Source organism: Drosophila miranda (assembly GCF_003369915.1).
Source record: "Drosophila miranda strain MSH22 chromosome Y unlocalized genomic scaffold, D.miranda_PacBio2.1 Contig_Y2_pilon, whole genome shotgun sequence".
NCBI lineage: Eukaryota > Metazoa > Arthropoda > Insecta > Diptera > Drosophilidae > Drosophila > Drosophila miranda.
This window is the reverse complement of record NW_022881614.1, coordinates 13,631,677-13,645,636: the sequence shown is the minus strand read 5'-3', so window position 1 is coordinate 13,645,636 and position 13,960 is coordinate 13,631,677. Positions and strand designations below refer to the sequence as shown.

Here is a 13,960-nt window from a genome sequence, read left to right as displayed (position 1 = left end):
ACTCATGCAACGACTCTCCTTTTTTCTGCTGGCGCTTTTGCAACATTCTATGTACTTCTACGGACGACAGTTTAACACTAAACTCATCCAACAGAGTTCCCTTCAACGAATTCCAGTTACGAATATCACGCAAACTACGAGCGAAAGATGTTGCTGCACCAACTAACAACTGCTTGGCATAAATGAATAATTGTAATTGACTCCATTGAACAGTAGCTGCGCATTCTTCTAATTCCTCTATCCATTGATTGATGTCGGGGTTATTAGAACCAGAAAATTGTGACACACTACCTCGACTCCGAAAACGCCTTTACAGTCGTTACTGTTAACGATCGCTTCTCTGTTAACGCTCACCTTACTATGGGTTTACCCTTGTTAACTCTCGCTTCTGCGCAGAACTTTCCAGACTCCAAATTTGACGCACACACACCACCACATCCAGATCTCGCTTGCCTGTCGATGTCGCTGTTGCCCATAAACAATTTCACGCTCGAAGTGGACCACGCGTAGCCGATTGCAGGCCATGAAACCAACCACCCTAAGCTAGAAGTTGAACATAAAACAATAGATGCCCCACTAGAATCCAGCCGCACTAGAATCACGCCACTCTTCAGAGATCAATTACTAATCGATTCTCAAGAACCGCGCCATCCTAGCTCACCAATCAGAGGCCCTATTCTCAGCCACCCCCAAGTAATGCAACACCGATCATACGCAGCGGAAGCCTTTCATCAAAAGCCGCCTTTCCCACATATCGATCGAGTCACGTACTCCATCACCGAAGCCGAAGTCGAAGCCAACGCCTCCGAATCCAAATCCGAATCCCAATCCGAGCATCATAATATAAATAGTCTACTTCTAAGAAGGCAAGTCAGTCTGTTCAAGACAAACGTCAATCGCGACACCGTCGGAGAATTCACCCAAGTTAATTCCGTTCAAGACATCTGACCTCAGTCGTCGTCGGGGAAACTAACTAACCATTGTACGCTAAGTTTAAGTGAAATAAAAAATCTTTTTTAAAACTTAAACTCAAGTGTCGCATATTTCACTATATATATGTAGTAGTTTAAGTTTCTTGATGGCACCGAGTAACATTTATTTGATAAGTACGTTGAACTTAAAATTATAACAGCGCCAAGTTTTACAAGTATGTTTGTGACTAATTATATGCGTGTACGTCTGATGCGTGGCTGAACTGACAACTGACTGATCTCTCTCTCTCTTGCTATCGGCTCTCTCAGAGCCGATTACTGGTCTATCCCGACGACACGACGAAAACACGACCGCTTCGTGTCTCTCTCTTTCCTTCGTTTCCTACATTCGGCTGTCCTGCAGACCATTCGCCTCGGATGGGTCAAGCCAAGGTTTCATATATTCTGAAACTGTAGAGGTCTTATAGGGACCCTCAGTATCCCCAATCTTCTCGACTTCGTACTTTCCATGATTCTTTACCCTAACCACCTTATACGGCCCTAGATACTTTCCTTTTAGCTTTAATCCAGTACCATACTGAGAACGCTTGATAGCTACTAGCTCATTAACCTCATACTGTCTGTCTAGTTTCCTTTTTAAGTCAAAACTCTTCTTGTTTTCCTGCTGTAACCGTGCAATGTTTTCAACTACTTCCTTTCTAATTTTTCGCGGTCCTTGTTCAACTCTTCGATAAGTGATTCTTCCAATATTTCTTTTATTTTTGGATCCATTCCTATACGCATGTCTAGCCCAGTCAATATCTTGAAAGGTGTTACCTTGGTACTTCGCGGCTCAACACTGTTGATCATTTGCTGTACTTTTCCTAGATGCTTATACCAACTACCGAAATTACCCTGACACAATTTCGACAACATAGGCACCACTATCTTGTGCATCCTTTCGACTTGACCATTCCCACGTGGAACGCCTGTGGCAATCATTAAATGCTGTATTTTCTCTCTCAAACAAACTTAGAAAATCCATCAACGACAACCAGTATATAATTGTACTGTTTTTTAGTCATTTCCATTGGTCCAACGTGATCAATGTGATACGTTTGTAACGGCCTATCACCCTTGTCTATTGGTTGCAAATAACCCTCACGTTTTCCTGTCTTTTCATTGACAATGATACACTCGACACAACTATTTATTACGCGCCATACTTTGTCTTTTAACTTCGGAATATAATACGACTTTTCAATGATATCTTGTGTCTTTTTAACTGAAAAATGTCCTTGCTTATGTGCTATTGATATAATCTCATTTTCCAACTGAGCTGGTACTACGATAAGCTCCTTATCCGGATCCTTAAACAAAATCCACAATACTTTTAACAGCCTTAACCCAATCGTCGGTTAGCTGAGCTTCTTTCAAACGATGAGCTATACTTTCGGTCACCATAAAACAAGTTACACGACTCAACGCGTCAACGTGCCTCATCTTCGTTTCTTCTATAACATAATTAAAATCTTGTAGGTACATGGCCCAACGTGCTACTCTCAAAGGAACGTCTTTCTTTTTGATCGTCATTGTAAATGCATTACAATCTGTGACAAATTTGAACTTTATACCCAAAACGTATACACGCCATTTCGCTAAAGCTTCGATAATTGCCAGAACCTCAAGGTCATAAGCAGGATATTTCTCTTCACATGGCTTAGTCCTACGGCTCATATATTGAACTGGATGGAATTGGCTGTCTTCCAAACTCTTTTGCAGTAACACGGCTCCATACCCCCATTTTGATGCATCAGTATGGATTTCTGTCTCCAACTTCGGGTTGTACATTTCTAAAACAGGTCTACTAATCAATGCTACCTTTAGTTGTTCAAACGCAACCTGATGTATCTCCTTAAATTCAAATTTAACATCCTTCCGCAGCAGATCTGTCAATGGTTTTGCAATAACAGCATAACCCTCAATAAACTTTCGGAAATAAGAAGTCAATCCTATTAAACGCTGCACTGCTTTTTTATCAACTGGCACTGGGAACTTTTCGACTGCCCTCGTCTTCTCATCACTTGGTCTTATCGTATTCTTTTCTATTATATACCCCAGAAAATTAGCCTTTTGTCGTATCAGCTGACACTTTCTCCAATTTATACGTAGCCCATTCATTTCCGATATCTTCAATACTTTTCTCAACTTTAACAAACCCTCTTCTATATCTTGACTACAAATAATAACGTCATCCATATAGACTGCTGCTTCATTATTCTTTACCAAATCTCTCAACACAGCCATTATAAATCTGGTAAACACCGCTGGAGAATTTGAAATTCCAAATGGTACATATAAAAATTCGAACTGACCATTCTGAGTCACAAAAGACGTATATTTTTGAGACTTGACTTCTACAGGCACATGGAAAAAACCATTCGTAAAATCCAACGTGGTGAAATACTTTGCACCCTGCAGTTTCTCCAACACTGTATCCATATTTGACATTGGAAAGTTATCGCGAACTATTTTCTCATTCAGCTTTCGGTAATCACAGCATAGTCTCTTGCTACCAATCTTTTTGGGTACCAACACTACTGGTGATGCATACTCCGATGTACTTGGCTTTATAATCTTCTGAGCCAGCCACTCTTCCACTTGCTTGTCCACGATTTCCTGTTCACACAACGGTAATCGTCTCGGATGCTGGAAAACTGGTATCTCATCCACTAATACAATTTTCATTTTTATCGGCGCTTCTACATTTCTCTGAGGTTGGTACTTTCCTACCATACCCCTAACCTCTCTAGCATGTGCTTCACTGAGATGACCAACATCAATTGAAAACTCCTCAACTTCGTCAATACTTGACATGCAATTGCCTTTATATTCATTAAACAATTCCACGTGTGGAGATAATGTTTTTTATCCCCAATCGGTCGACTAATTATTTCGAATTAAATAAAACTCGGCGCAGAAATAAAATTACGATATGTTCTTTAATGCGTGACATCCAAATTGCAAGTGTGGCTTGCCTGCCCTTTACATTGCCGCTCCGATCGCTAAGCGCAGCTTCGCTCGGCCGACGTCGGTAGGCAGACGCAAAGCGGAGATAGCGAAGAGCGAGCTGGCAGAGAGCGTTTAGCAGGGCAAGCAAGCGCAAAGCTTTAACAAACAAATGAGTGACATAGACATAAGTAACAAACAAAATAAGCGGCTGAGGGCCAAGAATTAGGTGCTATTTGGCAAGCAGCTAATCGGCTGGGTTCTGCTCGGAACATTCACCCCCCGTTGGAAGGCAAAGGCTTTCAACAGATCCATCCTGAAGGGGCAGAACCGCTATTTTTCCAACGGCCCTCTTGAAGATGCTTGCTTGGGCGCAGCTGGCGGCTACGCTGGGATGATCGTCGAACGCAGCAATCGGCGCTTCTTTACGAAGGCGGCTTGTCGTGACTACGTCTTGATCATCGGGAACCTCTGTAATTGCATAGAATGGCAGGAAATTTGGCAATGTAGAAACTGTTGAAAGTTGAATTTCATTTGGCGTGGATATGTAGGTTTTTAATATATGGAAAAGTTCGCGCTGCAGTTCCTGATTCTCCGATCGCAGTTTTTCCACTTGCACCTGGCACTCGAGCAGCTGCTTCCTGCATTGCTGCTCTAAGTTTTGGTACTCCAGCGTTGTGGGTCGAAAATCGTCAATAGAGATGCACGAGGAATTTTCAAAAGCGGCTAAAGCTGCACGCTTATTCTCCGAGCTATCAATGCTTCCTGATACTATCCAACCAAGTTTAGTCTCCTGCAATGTTGGCAATTGGGCTGATAGTCGAATCTGTCCGACGCACATTAAATCGAAGAACAAACCAGAACCTATCAACAGATCGATACGTTGGGGCTTGGAGAAATTAGGATCAGCTAGTTTTAGATTATTCGGCATTGGCCAATCCTTTGCGTCTACGCCGAAGTTAGGCTGCATTTCCGTAATTGAGTTGGTGACAATTGCAGCGAAGGAAGCTCGATAGCTTGCGTCTTGGGATTGTACAACTATATGTACAGACTTGCTCGAAGGTAGAATGGAATCTCCGATTCCAGAGATGTGAACATAAGACGAGCAATGATCCAACTGCAACTGATCAGCAAGTCTAGATGTTACAAAGTTTGCCTGTGATGCAGAATCCAAAATGGCACGACATGGGATAAGTGCTCCATAACGATCTGTTACATGGACGAGGGCAGTAGGTAGCAACACGTTCTGGCTAGGCTGAGATTTCTGGATCGAGGGGGAGGGCTAGAACACCCGCTTGCTAGAAGCACAGTCGCGGCCTCTTGCTGGATCGATTCCTCGGCCGGTGAAGAGGAAGATGAAGCACCAGTTCCCGATGGAATGTGGAGTAGCGTGTGATGTTTGGCCTGGCAATGCCTGCAAAGTCCTGACCTGCACCTCTGCAATTCATGGCCTTTGTTGAGGCAGTTCAAACACAAGCGGCTCTTCTTTGCTTCTTTGTATCGTTCAAACGCAGAGAGATTCAGGAATGCCTGACATCTAGATATGTAATGCTCGGAGGAATTGCAATGGTTACATATGGGGTTAGGATGGTCGTTACTGGAGGTGATAAGGGTGACAGGATTGTCTTCTCCCACCTGTTGACTAGGACTTGTTGCCATGGCTGATCCCAAATTCTCCAGCATCCGACATCTCGCTTCCAAAAATGAGGCCATGCTTGACCACCGAGGCAATCCTGACGTCGGCAAGTTCTCTTCCCATTTCTCCTTTGTTTTGTGGTCCAGTTTCGTGCCTATGATGAAGATCAGCAACCCATCCGAAATCTCCTGCGGGGTCGCCAAGGTCTGAAGTGCACGCAAGTGCGAATTGATTTTGTCGCTGAGCGCGCGCAAGCCGATAGCTGAGCCCTTCTCCACCCCTTGCAGCCCGAAAATAGCCTTGACGTGTGCCTGAAAATGTAACAGTTTATTATCGAATCGCAACATTAGCAAAGTCAACGCCTTGTCGTAATTCTCCTCAGAAAGTTCCAAGGAATGAATCGTATCCAGCGCAGCACCATCTAGACATCCACGAAGATATTGGAATTTTTCGATGATTGGTATACGATGGTCTTTGTGCACCATTGTCGAGAACATCGAGTGGAATTCTGGCCAATCCATGTAGTTCCCCCCGAATCGCGGAAGCTGCAACTCGGGCATTCGAGAACGGCCTATACTATTATAGGCGAACAACGACGAATTCCCCTCGAGAGTATGCCGAGCCGTTGAATTGGCAACATTTACCGTGCGAGCAGCCATCAACTCCCGCGACAGCCTGGACCTAACCTTGACATAAACATTCGAAAAGTCCAGCCGGGCATCATGGGCTAACTGCAGGAAATCCAGCCTTTCAAGGCTCGTTTGAGCGGCATCGAAATCCGCATTCATTCGCTCGATTTGCTCTAAGCGAGCTTGAAGTTCTGCCTCATCTAACTCGGCAAGCTCTTCCTTGGTGAGAAAGCGATCCATGGCCTTTAGTTGGCGCGCGATGGACTCGGCCTTGTGCTTGTAGAAATCTACATCACTCGGCATTGCTGCGTTCGCGACATTGGTAGGCTCAGGTGCTGCCATGTTGAGGTTTTAAAAGAGTCACTCAGCACGACCGAAAAAGACACCCTGTATACGTATAAACGTGGGAACCGAAAGCAAAGGGATTACAGCTAATGCCTTTAGCTGTGCGGCTGTGCGAGCTGTCCGATTCCGCTTTGTACTCCGCTTGTGTGTATTAGTGAGTTCGCTGCACTGCCTACCGCACTGCACTGACCGAATTGTCGCGACAGAGAAATTAATAGCCAGCAATGCGTGTATGTAGGTGTATGTAAGTGTGTTTTAGCACCGAATTGTGCTTAACCGCCGAAAATTTGCTAGGGCTAACGATTGTCGATCGCGAATGATTTTTAATTGACACTGCAACTCAGAGATCACGTCGGGGTCACCAAATTTTATGTGGAGATAATGTTTTTTATCCCCAATCGGCCGACTAATTATTTCGAATTAAATAAAACTCGGCGCAGAAATAAAATTACGATATGTTCTTTAATGCGTGACATCCAAATTGCAAGTGTGGCTTGCCTGCCCTTTACATTGCCGCTCCGATCGCTAAGCGCAGCTTCGCTCGGCCGACGTCGGTAGGCAGACGCAAAGCGGAGATAGCGAAGAGCGAGCTGGCAGAGAGCGTTTAGCAGGGCAAGCAAGCGCAAAGCTTTAACAAACAAATGAGTGACATAGACATAAGTAACAAACAAAATAAGCGGCTGAGGGCCAAGAATTAGGTGCTATTTGGCAAGCAGCTAATCGGCTGGGTTCTGCTCCGAACACCACGCATGAGGACGATGCTACCTGATCAAGTTTCTTATCTTTATCCTCGCCACAAACTCTACAAACAAATCTTGATCCTGTCTTAGAAACTTGCATGTCCACATGATCCAGAATAGTCCTTCCTAAAATGGCTTCAAAACCAATATCCTCGTCTGGAATGACATGAAATTCTACCTACCTAATTCGAATAATGTTCGTATTCGATCTCTTTTCTTGTCTGGTTTCGACCTTGACATTACAGCTTGCAGCACGGTGTCCTGGTTGGCCACATTTGAAACAACAAAAATCATTTTTGGGACAATCTTTCCTCAAATGCGATTTGTCTCCACACTTAAAACATTTCCTAAAATTCTCTGCCATCGACCCTTGCACCGAACTCTCACTTTTATTACTTAGCGGCCAATTCTTACTCATCGGCTTGGATCCGCCTCTAGCTTTCTGGTAAACATCGATCTGAAATTTAAGCTCCTTTAAGCTTCTAGCTTGGTACATTGCCTTACTTGCCCTAGCGTCTGGTATACCATCCACAAAATATTCGATTAAACTCTCATCATCTAGTTTAATTGGCTTGGCTATCTCCATTAACGCATACAAAAACTCATGCAACGACTCTCCTTTTTTCTGCTGGCGCTTTTGCAACATTCTATGTACTTCTACGGACGACAGTTTAACACTAAACTCATCCAACAGAGTTGCCTTCAACGAATTCCAGTTACGAATATCACGCAAACTACGAGCGAAAGATGTTGCTGCACCAACTAACAACTGCTTGGCATAAATGAATAATTGTAATTGACTCCATTGAACAGTAGCTGCGCATTCTTCTAATTCCTCTATCCATTGATTGATGTCGGGGTTATTAGAACCAGAAAATTGTGACACACTACCTTCCACGTCTTTTAGCGTAAACCAAGATTTATACTCTGCCTGTCGCGTACCTGGTGGAACTGCTACGGTATCATCCACTGCTGTTACTACGGACTCATTCTCTGACTCTTCTTCATCCTCAACTGGAAAGCCGTGATGTATTAATAGTCTATCTTGCAAATCGCGCTTTCGCCCCGTCGTCTGCAACGCAAGCTCTCTTAACTTCTCTCGCAAATGTGCGACTCTCAGTGTCATTATCTCTTCAACTTGCATCGTGACGATTTAAATACAAAATAATTGATATTAGCTTATATCTAAGAAAATGTAATTAAATCAACTTAAACAACCTTATTACTCCTTATTAACATCGACTCCGAAAACGCCTTTACAGTCGTTACTGTTAACGATCGCTTCTCTGTTAACGCTCACCTTACTATGGGTTTACCCTTGTTAACTCTCGCTTCTGCGCAGAACTTTCCAGACTCCAAATTTGACGCACACACACCACCACATCCAGATCTCGCTTGCCTGTCGATGTCGCTGTTGCCGTCCTCTCTTTGTTGCCTTGCCTTGCTCTCGCTGTTCGCCGTTAACTCGTTGTCGCTTCCCGAATCGTCGCTGCTTCTGCTGTTACAAAATGGTCGTCTCCTTGCTGCTTGTCTCTTCTTGTAGTTGTAGTCTCCGTCCGACGCAGTGCAACACAACAACAATCAATGTTCTTTGATTCTTGCTGTTTGCTGCCGTCGTTTTGTCGCTTCTGCTTCCTTTGGAACGAACGCACTCAGATTGTCGTCTCTGTGCCGCTTGTCTCCTTGTAGCTCTAGCCTCTCAGACGCAATGCACAACAACAACAACGAAGGTTTTGATTCTTGCTGTGTTTGCTGCCGTCTGCCGTCGTTTTGTCGCTTCTGCTCTCTTTGGAACGAACGCGCTCAGATTGTCGTCTCTGTGCCGCTTGTCTCCTTGTAGCTCTAGCCTCTCAGACGCAATGCACAACAACAACAACGAAGGTTTTGATTCTTGCTGTGTTTGCTGCCGTCTGCCGTCGTTTTGTCGCTTCAGCTCTCTTGAATGCCTGCTCACACTAATGCGCCTTCTTCGACAAGTGTCTCACTCGCACTTATAGGCCAGACTGCAATTCAATTTCGCACCGCGACCGATCTCTTGTGTCACCAGTCTCGTGTTCGCCAAAATTTCCAAATACACGCAAAAATCTCACTTGCAAATGATGTTGTCTTGGGCTTATTTTCGGACGAGCCCCCAATTTGTAGTAGTTTAAGTTGCTTGATGGCAACGAGTAACATTTATTTGATAAGTATGTTGGACTTAAAATTATAACAGCGGCAAGTTTTACAAGTATGTTTGTGACTAACTATATGCGTGTACGTCTGATGCGTGGCTGAACTGACAACTGACTGATCTCTCTCTCTTGCTATCGGCTCTCTCAGAGCCGATTACTGGTCTATCCCGACGACACGACGAAAACACGACCGCCTCGTGTCTCTCTCTTTCCTTCGTTTCCTACATATATGCCAGTCTGGATACAAATATTGACTATAATAATAACCTATAACATATATGTATGTATGTATGTACGTCTGTATGGACAAGGTACCACAGCGAACATCAAGCAAATTATGCAGTCCTTGTTTGTATACTAGTATATACAATTTGGAAAAACGGCTATAAAAGTATTTTCCTTTATCATGCAACACACAAAACACTCCAAATAATAATACATTCCCAAATTCCATTGCTATCTGATAAGTATTAAACACTTCCTTCCTTCTATTAATCTACATTGGTAGAATCAAATTTTATTTTCAATGAATCATAAAGATATATAGTAGCGATTCCCCTGGAAGTTATGATAATCATTTGAAGAAGAGTATTCGGGGACCGACGATTTTGATACCCTTGCATCAGTAGGGTTTTTATACCCGATACTCAAAATGAGTATTGGGGTATATTAGATTTGTGGTAAAAGTGGATGTGTGTAACGTCCAGAAGGAATCGTTTCCGACCCCATAAAGTATATATATTCTTGATCAGCATCAATAGCCGAGTCGATTGAGCCCTGTCTGTCTGTCCGTCTGTCCGTCCGTCCGTCCGTCCGTCCGTCCCCTTCAGCGCCTAGTGCTCAAAGACTATAAGAGCTAGAGCAACGATATTTTGGATCCAGACTTCTGTGATATGTCATTGCTACAAAAATATTTCTAAACTTCGCCCCGCCCACTTCCGCCCCCACAAAGGACGAAAATCTGTGGCATCTACATTTTTAAAGATAGTATAAAACTAAAAACTCAGAATCGTAGAAGATGACTATATCTTCTGGAGAGCAAAATCTAAACCAGATCGTTTAATTATTATAGCCAGAATCAAGAAAACAATTTCATTCTTTCTCGCTCTGTATCTCTCTAACACACAGGTTTCATGGTCGGTTTTGCCAATTGCAAAATATGAGTTCAAGGATCTCAGAACCTATAAGAGCCAGAGCAACCAAATTTGGTATCCACCCTCCTGTGATATCGGACCTTGACCGTTTCGTGTCCAAATTTCGCCCCACCCCCTTCCGCCCACGCAAAGGACGAAAATCTGGGGCATCCACATATCTCAGAGACTATTAAGGCTAGAGTAACCAAATTTGGTATCCGCACTTCTGTTAGATCTCACTATAAAACGTATATCTCCGAATTTCGAACCACCCCCTTCCGCCCCCACAAAAGACGAAAATCTGTTGCATCCACAATATTGCACATTCGAGAAAACTAACGAGGGGGAACGTTGTGAGTTGCTGCGGACACCGCAACTCTACAGTTATACCCGATACTAAGTCAGTATGGCTCTCCTCCGGCAGACGCCGCTAATATTAAACGACACGACAAAGAGTGCGTGCGAGAGAGACAGAAAATCAGTCTGAGCGTGACGTCGGGCGCTGCGTAGCCACTGCAAATTGATTTGTTCCTATTGGCTATAAAAATGATCTGATCTGATCCAGATTCAGCAATCTGATAGATAAGGTCATTATCTATGATTCTGCGTTTTTGTTTTCTCGAATGTGCAATATTGTGGATGCAACAGATTTTCGTCCTTTGTGTGGGCGGAAGGGGGTGGGATGAAATTTTGAGATACACGTTTTATAGTAAGATCTAACAGGAGTGCGGATACCAAATTTGGTTACTCTAGCCTTAATAGTCTCTGAGATTTTTGAATATCCCCAGATTTTCGTCCTTTGTGGGGCGGAAGTGGGCGGGGCGAAGTTTTGAAATATTTTTGTAGCAGTGACATATCACAGAAGTCTGGGTCCAAAACATCGTTGCTCTAGCTCTTATAGTCTTTGAGCACTAGGTGCTGAAGGGGACGGACAGACGGACGGACGGACAGACGGACAGACGGACAGACAGACAGGGCTCAATCGACTCGGCTTCTGATGCTGATCAAGAATATATATACTTTATGGGGTCGGAAACGATTCCTTCTGGACGTTACACACATCCACTTTTACCACAAATCTAATATACCCCAATACTCATTTTGAGTATCGGGTATAAAAACGCAGAATCATAGATAATGACCATATCTATCAGATTGCTGAATCTGGATCAGATCGGATCATTTTTGTAGCCAAAAGGAACAAATCAATTTGCAGTGGCTACGCAGCCCCCGACGTCACGCTCAGACTGATTTTCTGTCTCTCTCGCACGCACTCTTTGTCGTGTCGTTCAATATTAGCGGCGTCTGCCGGAGAGAGCCATACTGACTTAGTATCGGGTATAACTGTAGAGTTGCGGTGTCCGCTTACGTTTAGGTTCGATAGTTTAAAAGAGGGATTTTGTACTCACTTTGTTTGCATTTTCACCACGCTTCGCACACTCATCATTATTCCGTCGATGTCGGTTGTCTTTCCCGATCTGTTCAGAGCCTCGCAGAGGGTCTGGATGAAGGGAGTGCCATCCTCAGTGCGATAGGAAACATAGCCCTCGTAGGTGCTGTAGCACTTGAGAATCTCGTTGGGGGATCCGTTCGGTTGGGCGCTATCTGTCATGAAGCCACCGCGTTCATTGGCGCCCTTGCAGGCCTGGACAAACAACATTTTGGGTTTGTCCTTCAGCGTGCGGTTACGCAATATCGGGAAGAGGACATCGTCGTCCAGCGAGTAATCGAGATCCTTGGCAGCAAGCCTGTCGTGACGCGTTCCATGGCTTAGGAACACCAGGACTAGGGCACTCTTATCCTCGAAGTCTTTTGTCTCCACTGAAAATACGAACAATTACAGCATTGGTCTGGTATCGTACGTTCTTGCCACTTACGCATCCTCACGGTTCCCTTGACGGTGGCCAGTGTGGCGTCTTTGATGACCTCCACCTTGCACTTGAGCTGCTCGAAGGTGGTGCGCAGAACCTTGACATCTTGGGCACTGCCAGAACGGAACTCGTTCTTGCTGTCGAACTTTTCGTTATTGAAGATGTAGACTCGGGCGGGCTTCAGCTTGGTCTTGGCCCCGATTGGCTTGGTTGTGCCAACTCCAGCGTACAACTTTGGCTTCACGACCCCCTGAGCGTCTCGGGTGTCTACGCTTGTCTTGGGTATGGCCCCTGTGGAGGGTCTGGGCACAGCTGTGGAGAACAGGGGCTTGGCAGCCGGCTTGAAAGTTCCAAAACTTGGAGCACTAGCCACGGAGCTGGCACTTGAGGTTGAGGTTGGACTTGTGGTGGTTTTGGCATAAGGCGACACGTAAGTAATGGCAAGACTTGGCTTCTGAGCGTAGGGTGAGACGTAGGGCTCGGATGTGCCGCCGGAGCTTGTCGATGAAAAAAATGATGGCGGCCAAGAGGGCTTTCCCTTGGTCTTGAGATCTACACGCTGTGTCTCCAGGTGCTGGGTGACGTTGCGTCCGTTTTTCTTCGTCACCGTTGTGTGTTCCGTCTTGAGCACAGTGCTGGAGCGCTTGTTGTTTGTAGTGGCCTTGAAGGACGGCGTGGAGCGCAGGGCCACGCCGTTCAGACTAGGTGGTCGGCCGCGCGTAGTTGTCGTGGTGGTGGTCGTCGTTGCGCCATCGCCTCCCATTCTCATCTGCGCGAAGAGCTGCTCCAGCTCGGCCTGGCTCGGCGTGCGCCGCGTCGTGGTTTCCGTTATAAGCGCTCTCTGCGTATGCGTCACCGTCTGACGGGTGGACATGAAGGTGATAGTTTTCTTGTTTCTGTCCGTTATCGTCGAGTTCTGCACCGCCGTGTTGGTGGTCGCTGTGGCGGCGCTGGTGGTCTTCACACGCGTGCGCGGATCCTGCAGCACCAGAGCCTGGCTGTTAGTTGATCCGCTGGAGCGGTCCGTTTCCGGATCGTCCCTCTTCTTGCCCCACCAACCCATTCTTCTCAAGCTACTTATCTATATCTCACTCGCGATTGAAAGCAGCACTATCCGGTCCGCTGGGGCCAATGCTTCTCTTAACACTGACGGCTACAAATTTTTTTGCACATTTGCTCTGCTTGAAGATAACGCGCGATTACTAATGCCCCCACTTTCGCTCCCTGTGCGAAGAAAGAGGAGTACGTGCAGCGGGGATCGACTGTAAGGGTGGTCTGATTGTATCCACCTCCCCGCGACTACGCCAGTGCTCCAATTATCGCGACTGCGTGTGTTATCAGTGGGGTTTCTACTTCTCCTCTCCTACAATCCGATAGCCAACCCGCTACGCTCGCGGAAGTTGCTTCTCTTAAGCAAAATGTGATGAAAGTTCTCTTCCAAATAGCTCCAAGCTTTGCACTAACTAACTATGCGATTTGGAATTGAAAACAGGTATGCAGTTATTTAATGGGTAA

At 45.2% G+C, this 13,960-nt stretch overlaps 1 protein-coding gene across 2 annotated transcripts in view; it reads right to left on the bottom strand.

The window, feature by feature from the left end:
* Positions 1-13,629, bottom strand: part of LOC117193227 (nuclear pore complex protein DDB_G0274915-like) — a 35,692-nt gene extending 22,063 nt beyond the window's left edge. The window contains exons 1-2 of one of the 2 annotated variants that reach the window (XM_033397981.1): positions 12,452-12,458; positions 11,984-12,395 (exon numbers count right to left, since the gene is read on the bottom strand). In XM_033397981.1, coding sequence (XP_033253872.1) covers positions 11,984-12,395; positions 12,452-12,455 — 416 coding nt within the window. In that variant the 5' untranslated portion in view covers positions 12,456-12,458. Of the gene's footprint in view, positions 1-11,979; positions 12,396-12,451 lie in introns of those variants that run through there. The other variant, XM_033397980.1, reaches the window with a different exon arrangement.
* Between the last annotated feature and the right edge of the window lie 331 nt (positions 13,630-13,960).